Source organism: Oncorhynchus tshawytscha, linkage group LG08, assembly GCF_018296145.1.
Source record: "Oncorhynchus tshawytscha isolate Ot180627B linkage group LG08, Otsh_v2.0, whole genome shotgun sequence".
NCBI lineage: Eukaryota > Metazoa > Chordata > Actinopteri > Salmoniformes > Salmonidae > Oncorhynchus > Oncorhynchus tshawytscha.
The window spans coordinates 25,514,891-25,531,388 of record NC_056436.1 but is presented as its reverse complement, the minus strand read 5'-3'; the positions used below and the strand labels follow the sequence as shown (position 1 = coordinate 25,531,388).

At 42.2% G+C, this 16,498-nt stretch overlaps 1 protein-coding gene and 1 pseudogene across 3 annotated transcripts; both read right to left on the bottom strand.

Annotated features, from left to right (window-relative positions):
- Positions 1-3,127: 3,127 nt before the first annotated feature.
- LOC112246794 lies at positions 3,128-5,943 on the bottom strand (annotated as a pseudogene).
- Positions 5,944-9,529: 3,586 nt separating this feature from the next.
- Positions 9,530-14,642, bottom strand: LOC112246822 (cell division cycle-associated protein 4-like). 3 transcript variants are annotated; one of them, XM_024415377.2, is made up of 3 exons: positions 14,323-14,642; positions 11,268-11,404; positions 9,530-10,960 (listed from the first exon to the last, which is right to left on the bottom strand). In XM_024415377.2, exon 3 carries the CDS (start codon positions 10,949-10,951, stop codon positions 10,025-10,027), a length of 927 nt encoding a protein of 308 aa, XP_024271145.1. In that variant the 5' UTR covers positions 10,952-10,960; positions 11,268-11,404; positions 14,323-14,642; the 3' UTR covers positions 9,530-10,024. The 3 variants fall into 3 exon arrangements, with proteins under 3 accessions (XP_024271145.1, XP_024271144.1, XP_024271146.1); XM_024415376.2 differs by lacking the exon at positions 14,323-14,642 and having other exon boundaries at positions 11,268-11,805; XM_024415378.2 differs by lacking the exon at positions 11,268-11,404 and having other exon boundaries at positions 9,531-10,960.
- Positions 14,643-16,498: the final 1,856 nt, after the last annotated feature.

Sequence of the window (16,498 nt, the reverse complement as noted above, 5' to 3'; positions counted from 1 at the left end):
TCGATCTGATTAGTCAAAAGACCAATTAGTGAAATATCAGAATTGGGCTGCCCGTGTAAACATAGCCTTAGTCTCACCGTCGAAACCTGGCTTGACATCTTGAGGAGTGCATGGTACAAATAGAAATATAAGTAATGATTGGGTGTGTCTTCTTACTGTGGTTAGGTGTTGTGGAAAAATGGATTGTTTGTGCTTGAACTATTTATGGAATCACATTATTGGCGTCTTCCACATCTATCTTTCCCCCATTGTGTTCCTCTGCTTTGTTAACCTGCCTAAATACACTAAACCAGACATGTTTCATGGGATTGGTCAATGGGGTATGATGGAGCTAATCAGCACAAAGCAGCGTAACAGGGAGGTTATTACATGTGTACAACTCCATCTGAGCCAGTTCTCTTCCATACAGTGAAAACGAGGGGTTGGTGGATGAGAATACTCCTCCCACATATCATTTGATTGGTTGGCGGGTTGAGTCTATGAATAGACATTTAATACTGAGAGCAAAACAATCACCTTTTCAAATCAAATCAAATCAAATTTTATTTGTCACATACACATGGTTAGCAGATTGTAGCGAAGTGTAGCGTTATTGTAGCGTTAGTGTAGCGTAGATTGTTGCGAGTGTAGCGAAATGCTTGTGCTTCTAGTTCCGACAATGCAGTAATAACAAGCAAGTAATCTAACTAACAATTCCAAAAAAAACTACTGTCATACACAGTGTAAGGGGATAAAGAATATGTACATAAGGATATATGAATGAGTGATGGTACAGAGCAGCATAGGCAAGATACAGTAGATGATATCGAGTACAGTATATACATATGAGATAAGTATGTAAACCAAGTGGCATAGTTAAAGTGGCTAGTGATACATGTATTACATAAGGATGCAGTCGATGATATAGAGTACAGTATCAACGTATGCATATGAGATGAACAATGTAGGGTAAGTAACATTATATAAGGTAGCATTGTTTAAAGTGGCTAGTGATATATTTACATCATTTCCCATCAATTCCCATGATTAAAGTGGCTGGAGTAGAGTCAGTGTCATTGACAGTGTGTTGGCAGTAGCCACTCAATGTTAGTGGTGGCTGTTTAACAGTCTGATGGCCTTGAGATAGAAGCTGTTTTTCAGTCTCTCGGTCCCAGCTTTGATGCACCTGTACTGACCTCGCCTTCTGGATGGCAGCGGGGTGAACAGGCAGTGGCTCGGGTGGTTGATGTCCTTGATGATCTTTATGGCCTTCCTGTAGCATCGGGTGGCGTAGGTGTCCTGGAGGGCAGGTAGTTTGTCCCCGGTGATGCGTTGTGCAGACCTCACTACCCTCTGGAGAGCCTTACGTTTGAGGGAGGTGCAGTTGCCATACCAGGCGGTGATACAGCCCGCCAGGATGCTCTCGATTGTGCATCTGTAGAAGTTTGTGAGTGCTTTTGGTGACAAGCCGAATTTCTTCAGCCTCCTGAGGTTGAAGAGGCGCTGCTGCGCCTTCCTCACGATGCTGTCTGTGTGAGTGGACCAATTCAGTTTGTCTGTGATGTGTATGCCGAGGAACTTAAAACTTGCTACCCTCTCCACTACTGTTCCATCGATGTGGATGGGGGTGTTCCCTCTGCTGTTTCCTGAAGTCTACAATCATCTCCTTAGTTTTGTTGACGTTGAGTGTGAGGTTATTTTCCTGACACCACACTCCGAGGGCCCTCACCTCCTCCCTGTAGGCCGTCTCGTCGTTGTTGGTAATCAAGCCTACCACTGTTGTGTCGTCCGCAAACTTGATGATTGAGTTGGAGGCGTGCATGGCCACGCAGTCGTGGGTGAACAGGGAGTACAGGAGAGGGCTCAGAACGCACCCTTGTGGGGCCCCAGTGTTGAGGATCAGCGGGGAGGAGATGTTGTTGCCTACCCTCACCACCTGGGGCGGCCCGTCAGGAAGTCCAGTACCCAGTTGCACAGGGCGGGGTCGAGACCCAGGGTCTCGAGCTTGATGACGAGCTTGGAGGGTACTATGGTGTTGAATGCCGAGCTGTAGTCGATGAACAGCATTCTCACATAGGTATTCCTCTTGTCCAGATGGGTTAGGGCAGTGTGCAGTGTGGTTGAGATTGCATCGTCTGTGGACCTATTTGGGCGGTAAGCAAATTGGAGTGGGTCAAGGGTGTCAGGTAGGGTGGAGGTGATATGGTCCTTGACTAGTCTCTCAAAGCACTTCATGATGACGGATGTGAGTGCTACGGGCGGTAGTCGTTTAGCTCAGTTACCTTAGCTTTCTTGGGAACAGGAACAATGGTGGCCCTCTTGAAGCATGTGGGAACAGCAGACTGGTATAGGGATTGATTGAATATGTCCGTAAACACACCGGCCAGCTGGTCTGCGCATGCTCTGAGGGCGCGGCTGGGGATGCCGTCTGGGCCTGCAGCCTTGCGAGGGTTAACACGTTTAAATGTCTTACTCACTTCGGCTGCAGTGAAGGAGAGACCGCATGTTTCCGTTGCAGGCCGTGTCAGTGGCACTGTATTGTCCTCAAAGCGGGCAAAAAAGTTATTTAGTCTGCCTGGGAGCAAGACATCCTGGTCCGTGACTGGGCTGGGTTTCTTCCTGTAGTCCGTGATTGACTGTAGACCCTGCCACATACCTCTTGTGTCTGAGCCGTTGAATTGAGATTCTACTTTGTCTCTGTACTGGCGCTTAGCTTGTTTGATAGCCTTGCGGAGGGAATAGCTGCACTGTTTGTATTCAGTCATGTTACCAGACACCTTGCCCTGATTAAAAGCAGTGGTTCGTGCCTTCAGTTTCACACGAATGCTGCCATCAATCCACGGTTTCTGGTTAGGGAATGTTTTAATCGTTGCTATGGGAACGACATCTTCAACGCACGTTCTAATGAACTCGCACACCATATCAGCGTATTCGTCAATGTTGTTGTCTGACGCAATACGAAACATCTCCCAGTCCACGTGATGGAAGCAGTCTTGGAGTGTGGAGTCAGCTTGGTCGGACCAGCGTTGGACAGACCTCAGCGTTTTCACAAGTAGGCCCATCCTACATGACAAGATATGTAGTCCTACATTTTCCTCCCCCCTCTTATTTCCATCTCTCTCTCATCTCCTCCCAGCTAGTGCACTGGTGGGATGTCAGAGTGAATTAAGATTACATCCCAGTGCAGTGGCTGAAGAGAGACAAAGGGACATGGAGGAAGGGAGGATGATCCTGGGTTGTATTGAGCCTTGACATGACACTCACACGTGGAGGAAAGCGCTCACTGCTCAGCTCTCCACTTGATATATTTCTTAACTTTCCCCATTGAAACTCAAATACTACATTTCTACAGAATTATTTTAAGTCTTTAGGGCACTGTTTTTTAAAGGGAAAAGTGGCTGCTATAATTTGATTAAATGCAAAGATAATGTACAATTTCAAGAAGATGCATTATATAATAGCACAAGCACTAAAGGTAAAAGTATTTTTTCTCGCATTCTGACGACTCCCTCAAGAACTGAACACTATGTTCTCAGTAGATACACCGTCAAGTCTACGTCACCTTAATAAAACCGCTCTCGTATGACAAAAATACTGATGATGTCCAAATCCTTAACAACCAGGTCATGACCCCTTGATGTGAACTACATGTTTCATGAGTTGACTATGATCTCCATAATGTGGTCCAGATCATTGAGGTCGGTCAGACACTGCTTTAGTCCCTTGTCCCCCCAGGACGACACCCCGCACACCCAGGATGGGTAGCCGGCCAAGGCCGAGGGGATATCAGGGTCGTACATGGAGGTGTCAATGTCCTCAAAGATGTCATCCAGGGCAAGGTCCATGAGGTAGCCCAGGGCTTTGTGCTCTGGGGTGCCCAGAGGAGCTGTCCTGTAAGGGAGATGTAGGCAACAAAGGGTGGGGCGGCGAGGGCGAGGAGACACCCAGTGCGTTTCCTTCAGCACACCCTGGGCAGGTGAGTGGGCCATCCTCCTCCCAAATACCATCACTGAGAGAGTCATGGTGGATGGCATTTAAAGGCAAGTTTGAGAGGTCAGTTGTGTGGGTAGGTGCATCAGGGTAAGGGGAGAGTGACTGGGCTAACAGGTCAAGACTACCTGGCAAATCCCTGTGCATGTCCTATTGAATCTGCCTCAGGGTATTCACCAGCAGCACTGAGCGGTGCAGGCTTAGTTCTGCTCCTGTTCGACTGCGCTGTAGCTTGTCCAGGCATAGGCTGAGCACCAGCTGCTGCAGATGAGGCAGGTAAGAAGACCCACCCTGAGCCTTGACCTCAGCCTTCTCTGGCAAATAGACCTTGAGCCCCTCTGCCTCATTACAACTGTTTCCGCTTCACGCCACGACCAAACATAGATCAAATCAAATCAAATCAAATCAAATTTTATTTGTCACATACACATGGTTAGCAGATGTTAATGCGAGTGTAGCGAAATGCTTGTGCTTCTAGTTCCGACAATGCAGTAATAACGAGCAAGTAATCTAACTAACAATTCCAAAAAAAAAACTACTGTCTTATACACAGTGTAAGGGGATAAAGAATATGTACATAAGGATATATGAATGAGTGATGGTACAGAGCAGCATAGGCAAGATACAGTAGATGATATCGGTACAGTATATACATATGAGATAAGTATGTAAACCAAGTGGCATAGTTAAAGTGGCTAGTGATACATGTATTACATAAGGATGCAGTCGATGATATAGACAGTATGCATATGAGATGAACAATGTAGGGTAAGTAACATTATATAAGGTAGCATTGTTTAAAGTGGCTAGTGATATATTTACATAATTTCCCATCAATTCCCATGATTAAAGTGGCTGGAGTAGAGTCAGTGTCATTGACAGTGTGTTGGCAGTAGCACTCAATGTTAGTGGTGGCTGTTTAACAGTCTGATGGCCTTGAGATTGTTTTTCAGTCTCTCGGTCCCAGCTTTGATGCACCTGTACTGACCTCGCCTTCTGGATGACAGCGGGGTGAACAGGCAGTGGCTCGGGTGGTTGATGTCCTTGATGAAATGGCCTTCCTGTAGCATCGGGTGGTGTATGTCATTTGAGTCTCACTACCCTCTGGTCTTCAGTTGCCATAGTTTTAAATGCTAGTTTTGATCAATGATCAAGGCTGGTCTTCATATAGTTTTAAATCTAGTTTGTAATGTAAGGCTCTTGTTCAGTGAGTTGATAGGCTACTGTATTGGCCTACATGTGCAACGTGTGTACTTGCTGTTACTGTATTGGCCAGGTCTACATGTGCAACATTAGCCTAGACAGCAGATAGTGGGCGCTAATGGATGATGCTTTATGTACAAGCAGGTCCAATGGGGACACTTGAGTTGAGTGTATTACCGGCTGGGCACATCAATCCTGGACGATAATGTAGCTCTAGCGCCCAATATCGGCTGCCTAGGGTAGTGCAACTTCTGTCTCGCTGTTGACAGTGCTCTAATTAACTACTGTATTTATGCATATTTTCATGTGTAAGACAGCAATAAATATGAGCTTGAGTTCAGGATGAATAATGCGTCCCAATATTTTTTCCATTATAAAATTAACAATTTATGAAGTGCTGTTGAGACACGACTATGTAGAAAACGCAAACACAACATGCTAGTAATACTACCAATACAAATCACATAGGCTAATCTACCTGTATTATGGAGCTACTGCATTTGATTCCAAGTCCTCGGTTTATAAAATATCCTGCGCATTGTCGATGATTCGTTGCTCTCTCAAAAGACCGTCATTTACACAGTTGAGTTTTCACTGCATCTTATTGAAATGTGAGGAAGGCAAGACATCGTACAAATGTTTCGTTCAAAGGCCGTGTCTCTTTTCGTTATGGCTATCCCCCTGACCGCTAATAAACGTGTATGTTTTGCTTGGAGGGGTGCGGGACTACAGGGACACATGGAAAGGCAGAGACAGTTCCCGGATACCCATTATGAAAGCAGTTGTTCGGCGAGACCGCAGACCAAGCCTCCACTAATTGTCATTGGGCGGTCTCTACCACTCACCGGGCTGGGAAATGTGCAACACATTTGGGGTTTGTAACTTTTTATATGCGTTGAAATTCACAGTACCCAGTCTACATCGCAGCGCATTTGACTGCAAATCAGAGTTGTTACTGTTAAAACCATCGAACACGGTTACAGACGCATGGATTACGAAGTTATTTCATAGAATGTAACAATTACATTTTCCTTATGAGAAAATAACTATTGTGGTGGATTGGCCCATGTACATCCACGCAAGGTCAAAAGTCTATTGTAATTGTAATAAGTGTGTGTGTGCACATTACAAAAGTAAAGTATTACCTTGGGAGGAACACATTTGGAGATCAATGTGTCTTTCAATATGTTTTCGACATTTCAATGAAGATTTGGAAGAATATTCCATTAATAAGTATAATGGTCTCACTTCATAATATAGTAAAATCTTAAGTACCTAATTACTCCACTGTTAATATTTTTGTTATCACGAAAATAGTCCAAAAATGTACCGTTTCAAATCCTGTGTTAAGAAATGCAATGTTAGTCTCATGGAATATAATTTCTTGAGCACTACAGAAATCAATTGATATAATGGTGTACATTTACGCTTTTGAAGGTTGTACACTGATTGGTATGCACATTACACAGCTTACACTACAAATCAACCACAATACTTTAACTTACCTTTATACTAGCGGTCTAGCAGTTAGGATTCCTGGTTTTCACTCAGGCGACCGGGGTTCGACTACCGGTATGGAAACAACTGTTTTGGGACGACAGGTAGTCTAGTGGTTTGAGCATTGGGCCAGTAATCGAAAGGTTGCTGAATCGAATCCCCGAACTGACAATGTAAAAATCTGTCATTCTACCCCTGAACAAGGGGCAGGCTGTCATTGAAAGAAAGAATTTGGTCTTAACTGACTTGCCTAGTTAAAAAAATATTTACAAAAAGGTCTTTAAATAAAAGGAGAAATTTCATTTAAAAAAACAAATTGTATTTATACTAAGACTAATTTGATCAAATTAATTCAAATTAAAAAATGACAAGATTTGCACCTTTTATTATAAAAAATATTTACAAAGGTCCTAAAATGTTTTCTTAATATAAAAATGCATATACTTTACAATTGTTAAGGTCTTTGAAATTCTAGCTGCTGTTTGAAGCAGTGACATCATTCAGAGGAGTTTTGTGGTAGTAATGACCAGAGTAATACTGTCAGATTTTACTGGTACGGTTTGCCTGAGTAATCTTTTCATCATGATAAGGAGACATTATGAAAAGAAATCTTTAGAGAAAGAGCTGCTTGTAAAAATAAATTTAAAAAATGATAGTTGAATTCTGTACAAAATATATTTTTGCAAAAGAAATGCATAGTGAATAGGGGGGGGGTATTGAGTTGTAATAAAGCAATAAGGCAAAAGGGGGTGTGGTATATGCCCAATATATACCACGGCTAAAGTGTGCCTGGGTAAAGCCCCTAGCCATGGTATATTGGCCATATACCACAACCACCCGAGGTGTCTTATTTCTATTATAAATTGGTTACCAACGTAATTAGAGCAGTAAAAATGTCATACCCTTGGTATATGGTCTGATATACCACACCTTTGAGCCAATCAGCATTCAGGGCTTGAACCACCCAGTTTATAATATATCACATGGGTATACACAGCTCAGTTTAAAAATCTACGTGGCATATGTATCTGTACTTAATAAATTAAATAAATTAAAAGGAATAACTTAATGGGTCAACCAATAATTCTTAATTTGTAGTAAGGCTTCTTAATGCTGATATCAAGCAAGAGTTTCTCTAAATACTTTACAAATCTAGTCTAGGTTGTAAGGGATGGATTCAAATCAAGTAGGAAAAAAACTGTGCCCCTCTTGAGACTTAAATGGTTAAAACCAAACCATAGGAAGACATTGGGTGACTGGCTAAATTAAAATTGATCATATTCAAAATATGGGGGGAAATTATATTAAATCATACTGGTAAATTTCCCAAACTGTAAATTGCAAAAATATATATTTCTATATACATACAGTTGAAGTCAGAAGTTTACATTTACTTTGGAATCATTAAAACTTGTTTTTCCACCACTCCACAAATTTCTTGTTAACAAACTATAGCTTTGGCAAGTCGGTTAGCACATCTACTTTGTGCATGACCCAAGTAATTTTTCCAACAATTGTTTACAGACAGGGTATTTCACTTATAACTCAGTGTCACAATTCCAGTGGGACAGAAGTTTACATACACTAAGTTGACTGTGCATTTAAACAGCTTGGAAAATTCCAGAAAATTGTCGTGGCTTTAGAAGTTTCTGATAGGCTAATTGACATCATTTGAGCCAATTGGAGGTGGATGTATTTCAAGGCCTACCTTCAAACTCCGTGCCTCTTTGAATGACATCATGAGAAAATGAAAAGAAATCAGCCAAGACCTCAGAAAAAAAATTGTAGACCTCCACAAGTCTGATTTATCCTTGGGAGCAATTTCCAAACACCTGAAGGTACCACATTCATCTGTACAAACAATAGTACGCAAGAATAAACACCATGGGACCACGTAGCCGTCATACCGCTCAGGAAGGAGACGCATTCTGTCCCCTAGAGATGAACGTACTTTGTTGCAAAAAGTGCAATAGCAAAGGACCTTGTGAATATGCTGGAGGAAACAGGTACAAAAGTATCTATATCCACAGTAAAACGAGTCCTATATCGACATAACCTGAAAGGCCGCTCAGCAAGGAAAAGGCCACTGCTCTAAAACTGCCATAAAAAAGCCAGACTACGGTTTGCAACTGCAAATGGGGTCAAAGATCGTACTTTTTGGAGAAATGTTCTCTGGGCTGATGAAACGAAAATATAACTGTTTGGCCATAATGACCATTGTTATGTTTGGAGGAAAAAGGGGGACGCTTGCAAGCCGAAGAACACCATCCCAACCGTGAAGCATGGGGGTGGCAGCATCATGTTGTGGGGGTGCTTTGCTGCAGGAGGGACTGGTGCACTTCACAAAATAGATGGCATCATGAGGGACGAAAATTATGTGGATATATTGAAGCAACATCTCAAGACATCAGTCAGGAAGTTAAAGCTTGGTCGCAAATGGATCTTCCAAACGGACAATAACCTCAAGCATACTTCCAAAGTTGTGGCAAAATGGCTTAAGGACAACACAGTCAAGGTATTGGTGTGGCCATCACAAATCCCTGATCTCAATCCCATAGAAAATGTGTGGGCAGAACTGAAAAATCGTGTGCGAACAAGGAGGCCTACAAACCTGACTCAGTTACACCAGCTCTGTCAGGAGGAATGGGCCAAAATTCACCCAACTTATTACGGGAAGCTTGTGGAAGGCTACCCAAAACACTTGACCCAAGTTAAACAATTTAAAGGCAATGCTACCAAATACTAGTTGAGTGCATGTAAACTTCTGACCCACTGGGAATGTGATGAAAGAAATAAAAGCTGAAATAAATAATTCTCTCAGTTATCATTCTGACATTTCACATTCTTAAAATAAAAGGGGTGATCCTAACTGACCTAAGACAGGGAATTTTTTACTAGAATGAAATGTCAGGAATTGTGAAAAACTCAGTTTAAATGTATTTGGCTAAGGTGTATGTAAACTTCCGACTTCAACTGTACGTACATGTTTCACTAATATTTGTTTTACTCTTTAGGAAAATATGCATCGCTTCAGAGGGTCTATTTGTGTGTAGTGTAATGACATTGTTCTTCAGTCCATACATATTACAATAAATAAAAACATAACTGGAAAAATAGATTGTATGACAAAAAGAAATATAGAAAAGTATGTAAAATAAGAAAAATCATCATGGTATAGGTTGTAATCTCTGCCCACTTAGAGATGCACAGCTGCATGTCGTAACACTGAATAAGTTCTTGATTTCATAAACCCTCAACATCTGAATGTATAATAACACCATATCCAAATATACGCACCACGTGCACAGTCTGTAAAGAGTCTGCAAAGTAAGTATGCAAGGAAGTGTGTTGTTTCTCAGGAGCCCACTATGATCTCCATGATGTGGTCCAGTTCATTGAGGTCTGATCGGCAGCTGGTGCTGGAACTGAGGGGTGAGGGCCCATGGGAGGACAGGCTCTCCAGGAGGTCATAGGGCCCCATCTTAGGAACACTCTGCATTCCTGTCAGCACTGTATCAAGGTCGTAGTAAGACGCATCCACGTCTGAAAACAGTTCCTCCAGAGCAGGGTCGGGGCTGGGCGCAGGGTTTTTGATCTCGAACGTGCCAAAGACCTGCTCTGCTGTCCTGGTGTCCTCCACCAGGCTGTCACGCTCCCTCTCCTCCCCCTCTGAGCCAGACCCACACTCCTCACTGTCCTCCTCCTCCTCCTCATCATCATCATCTTCACCTGTCTCCTCCTCTTCCCAGCAGGGGTCCATGCCAAAGGTGCCTGGCAGGTAGGAGGTTGGGGCTTGGGGGGAGACAGTGGACATAGTCATCCCCACCTCTGCCGCCGCCGCCTCCTCCTCCAACACCTCCTTCGCAGGGCAGCCCTCTGAACCCACCACTGGGAAGGGCTTGGGGACCTGCTCCCCCTGGGCTGCCTCTGTCTGCCGGCACAGCACCTCGGTGGCCACCAGGCGGTCTGCAGAGCACTGGGCAGCAGCGTTGGCAGCACTCAGGGCCTGGGTCATGATCTGCCAGGTGCCGTCCTGGGTCATCTCCTCCTGGATCTGCCTCACCGTGTTGGCAATCAGCACCGAACGGCACAGATTAGGCTCCACCAGCATGTGGCACAGCTGCAGTTTGATCAGGGACATGTCCAGCAGGGACTGCCGCTGCAGGCTGTAGGACGACAGCATCCTCACAGCTGCCAAACTCGACTGATTCACATCCTCACCGCCTGCCACAGGTTCCTCCCTGGAGTCGGAAAACTTGCGCTTCGTGCCCTTCGGGAACATTTTGGCTCTCTGGGGTGAAGGGAAACGGAAAGAGTGTTATTGGTGACAAACCGGTCACAAAAACTTCACAATCTAACAAACAAACATGATGTCATGAAATACTGTGTTGTCTTGATGAATTTTAGTTATCAAAACTACATTCAAAAAAATGTATGAATTTATAATTTGTGGTGTTATGTTTGAAGTGTGTGGCATAAGGACAAACTTTTCATTGGTAAGAGCATTTCATGAAGAAGAATCTCTACAGGTTAGCTAAATATTAATGTAATGTGCTACAGTATAAATAGCTTGTTGTTTTTCTGAAAGTTTGCTATACCTTTCCTGTTGAGAGGCACAGGCATTAGCATAGCAGCTTGGTCCCGGCTGCAGCGCTTCAGTACTTTTGTACAAGCAACAAGCAGCTTTTGTTCTGCACCCTTTCTGCCCATTTTAGGCCAGTCTGAAGCAAGGCTCCTGCTGGGCGGAACAACCACACTTTTAACAGACCCACTGAACCACCGAAAATACAGCATGTTACCAACCAACTACCATCACTGCGGTCAAAATCAGGACAGGTCAGGCTTTTCTCAACAACAAAAAACACAATCAGCTCATGTACATACACTATCCCACCCCACTGCCACCTGTCGTCAAACATCTAAATATTGGCAAAAGTGAGTTCACTTCTGTACTACCGGAGTGAAGTTAATAGGACACATACTGGGTGAGAAAAGTCAAAAGAATACCACACAGGTTTAAATGTGATATGTTTGAGATACACACCATGCTCCAAAAAATATAACTGCTATAATGTCATTAAAGGGAAAGGAGGAACAGTGAAAATAACCTTCCTGAAGCAGTATCTCTGTCTGAATGAGAAGATATCAGAAGACTTGCCTCAAAACAACAGGGGACGGCTGTTGACTCCAAGGGACCAACAAGCAGGGAAGAGCAGAGTAGGGAGGGAACACAGGACAGGAGCCTGTGTGACATCACACTACATTTTCCATCAGACTAAAACAAAGGAACTTCTGTCAGGGTGTGCATCTCCTCAGAGAGAGCAGTGGCTGGGGCAGTAATTGGAGTTACTACTCTGCTACATGGATCAACCATCTACGAAGCAAGAAATTATATCAAACAGGAGACAAGTATGAAATAAAGTAAAGCTAATAAAGTAACATTTTGGTTCAAAACAGCAAACATTTGCACTTAATAGATTTTAACACTATACTAGCTTATGGCAAAAAAAGCACAGTTGATAATAGCAACTTAAGCAATGTTCCTAATAAGCAAATGTCTTGTATCTATCTATTCTAGGGCTGCAGGGATACACTGTGGACATCACAGGGGCACAATCTATCAGTCTGCCAAGCAAAGGACATTGAGCTTTGGTCCTACCTGAGAAGACATCTCAGCACTGAAGCAACAAATAACATCACAAGTGACACTGTCACATTTACTGTATGTTTTCACCATTGGAAGCAATCAGGAGAGTGCTTTTGAGTATGTTAATGAACCTAACTTGAATGCAGACTTTATGGCCGACCACTTAGCCTAACCATTTCTTTCACTAGAGGGTGGTTATGTGCTTCTAATGTCATTAGCGATCAATAAACCATGATGAAAAACAATATGTCACATACTGGTGCCCTTACTGAAATCTAAGATCATGTTAGCTGCAAGAACTGAAGACTGCAAATGGACCTGCGTCAGACCACAGATAAAATGCACAAACAGTCCGATACAATCCTCTGGGGTACAAGACAACTGTCAAATTCAGCAAATGTTGTGTTCTAAATAGCCAAAACCCAAATAATAATTCCATATTTTCTAGTCCAATGCATGAGTAGCGTTGCCAGGTACCCTATTCAAAATACAAAATGTGAGGCAGACACATGAATGTACTTTCACTGTTTCTCTTTTGTTACCTTAGTGGTAACTGTAAAAAAGAATGGAGAATTTCTAGCTAAGAAGCAAAATACTACACAAGTAACAACAACACAGGGTTCATGTTAATGCACCATTTCACCCACAAACAATAGGTGTCTACTATGGGAGTATAGCTGATTGGATATCTGAAAACAAGGAAAAAAGGAGGCGCAATCATTTTGATGAGAAAAAACTAGTTAGTGGTGCCAGGCAGGGGACTTTTTGCTCTTTATGAACACTGCAAACCTAAAATGGCCTGTTCAATACAAATCTGTTAGGTTGTAATCCATTGACAAATAGGATCTAATAGGTTAATGTGGCTATAAGAAAACAAAACATAAGTCAAGCCAACATACACCACTTCAAATTAGGACGGCAGGTAGCCTAGTGGTTAGGGCGTTGGGCCAGTAACCAAAAGGTTGCTGGATGGAATCCCTGAACTGGCAAGGTAAAAATCTGTCGTTCTGCCCCTGAACAAGGCAGTTAACCCACTGTTCCCCAGTAGGCCGTCATTGTAAATAATAATTTGTTCTTTACTGACTTGCCTAGTTAAATAAAGGTTAAATTAAAAAAAAATCTTTAAAGTTGAATCATTGTTTTGATGAATCAAGGTTTTTTACTCCAAACAATTAATCTGTCAGTACCAAATGTAAGGAGGGAACCTCATTCATGTATGCTGTGCTTGTTGTACTGTATGTGTTATGCCTCAGTTATATTACACCGTTCTAAACGTCAAAGAGCAGCAAGGCTTAATACATAAAATAGCATTAACACCCACAGCTCCACCAGAGATCCTCCTCCTCCTCTTTTCTGGCTCCACCTAGGAATAGTCTCCCCTCCCCCACAATACTGACGTTGACAGTATTTCCGCTGCCGCTTATGCTTATTTGAATGGAGAAATTAGCTGACTACGCAACAGTGCGAGTGTGTATCCTGCAATTCATAATAGGTTAATACAAAAATATGTACATAATGAAATTTGTTATTTATATTGCACTCACTGGAATAGCGCATGTCCTTCTCTGGTAGCTGTACCGCATGCTTTGTCTAGCTCGAGCAACAGTGACGCTGGGGCGACAACGGAGATGAGGCCATTTTGAAATAACTAACTACGTTACCTACTGTAGCTAGCTAATTCCCACTCTGCGATATAATTGTTTAACTATAAAATAACGGATATAAATGGGGTAGATTATTACAACACTGTTTTTAAAATGATGAACTTCCCTTTTCCAACTACATTTCTCCACTCTCCCTAACTGACATGGATACTCCCGCATGAAAATGGTTTAGCTACCTAAACTACCGTTAGCTAACGTTACCTAGCTAAATGTGTAGCTAGCGCACCCCCCCCTCCCCTCACCAGACTAACATTTGACAAGAGTTTCGGAGATAAACATTTCAATAAATGCCCCATATCAATCCTAACAAATAAATACAGTCGGTTAATTAATTTGGCGTACCTTTATTTTTACTTTATTCCGGTGTTGGTCATAGGATCCTCTGTAGAAAGCGGAGATCGGGCTGAGATGAGATCATTTATGCCACGGCTTCAAAACTAGCTACCTCGTCTTCACTGCTCCCTGCTTGCTACGGCCAGGGAGCAGGAGGGGTGAATGGGGCGGGTTCCATGGATCTTGATAGACAGGCTGTCATTGTCACTTGAACGAGAGCACCAGAACAAAAGGTACACTCCACACTCTCAAAACGCAAAGAAATGGCACAGCAACAACAGCACATGTAAATCAGAGCTCGCGTGCGTTTCCCCCCACAACTGCAGACTGTAATCAGTGCATAGCGAGGAAATTGTTATTTCAAAGCAAAACATTTTTGTTTTTAAATCAACAATAAATTAAATACAACTACGACGAGTTATACAGAATAACAGAATATAATGACATTGGAGCTTTTGACTTAATGTATCTTTTTTTTTCATTGTTCAAATTTGGTTTACCAAGGATTTTTGTTATCCTCTCTTTTGACAAATTACTCTTCCAATCTTACTCTAGTTCGTGGGTGTGAAATTGGATGTGTTTGGCCAAAAACGTAGTGACGGTACAACACCGTAACCCGATCGGAAATTGCGGCGAGTAGTGCGGAAGAAAATGAGAAGTGTAGAAAAAGTTGGTGAAGCAACAGCTGTGCTTGGAATGCGAACAATAAGGGTGTCAGTTCTGAGGGTATATAATGGGAGGATGAGCGTCAAGGACCGGAATGGTCAGTAGTGGAAAGACATAGGAAGAAGAGAGATCATTATACAGAAAGCAGTAGTGATGTGTTGGAGTGGAAAGTTGTGATAAATTGTCACACTTGAGTAAATGTAAAGATACCTTCATAGAAAATTATTCAAATAAAAGTGAAAGTCACCCAATAAAATAGTACTTGAGTAAAAGTCTAAAAGTATTTGGTTTTAAATATACTTAAGTATTAAAAGTAAATAGAATTACTCAAATGTACGTAAGTATTAAAAGTAAAAGTATAAACAATTTCAAATAACTTATTTTAAGCAAACCAGACTGCACATTAATTTTTATTTTTTTATTAACATTTACGAATAGCCAGAGTCACACTCCAACACTCAAGACATAATTTGCAAATGAAGCATTTGTGTTTAGTGAGTCAGCCAGATCAGAGGCAGTAGGGATGACCAGGTGATCTTCTCTTGATAAGTCTGGGAATTGGACCATTTTCCTGTAAAAATGTAACGAGTACTTTTGGGTGTCAGGGAAAATGTATGGAGTAAAAAGTACATTCATTTCTTTAGGAATATAGTAAAGTAAAAGTTGGCAAAAATATAAATGGAAAAGTAAAGTAGAAATACCCCAAAAACGACTTTATAACAATAAGTACTTTAAAGGATTTTTATATTAGAACTTTACACCACTGGTTGTGATAGTGTTTAATGAGACGACAGGGCCTCACTTACACCCTATCCAACTAACTAATTCCATTGAGATAGAGGTACAGTTGGAAGTCGGAAGTTTACATAGACCTTAGCCAAATAGATTTAAACTCAGTTTTTCACAATTCCTGACATTTAATCCTTGTAAAAATTCCCTGTCTTAGGTCAGTTAGGATCACCACTTTATTTTAATAATGTGAAATGTCAGAATAGTAGTAGAGAGAATGATTTATTTCAGCTTTTATTTCTTTCATCACATTCCCAGTGGGTCAGAAGTTTACATACACTCAATTAGTATTTGGTAGCATTGCCTTTAAATTGTTTAACTTGGGTCAAACGTTTCGGGCAGCCTTCCACAAGCTTCCCACAATAAGCTGGGTGAATTTTGGCCCATTTCTCCTGACAGAGCTGGTGTAACTGAGTCAGGTTTGTAGGCCTCCTTGCTCGCACACACTCTTTCAGTTCTGCCCACAAATGTTCTATAGGATTGAGGTCATGGCTTTGTGATGGCCACTCCAATACATTGACTGTGTTGTCCTTAAGCCATTTTGCCACAACTTTGGAAGTATGCTTGGGCTCATTGTCCATTTGGAAGATCCATTTGTGACCAAGCTCTTACTTCCTGACTGATGTCTTGAGATGTTGCTTCAATATATCCACATAATTTTCATCCCTCATGATGCCATCTAATTTGTGAAGTGCACCAGTCCCTCCTGCAGCAAAGCACCCCCACAGCA

Coding starts and splice junctions, on each gene's coding strand:
- LOC112246822 (XM_024415377.2), bottom strand. CDS start 10,951: ATGTTCCCGAAGGGCACGAAGCGCAAGTTTTCCGACTCCAGGGAGGAA.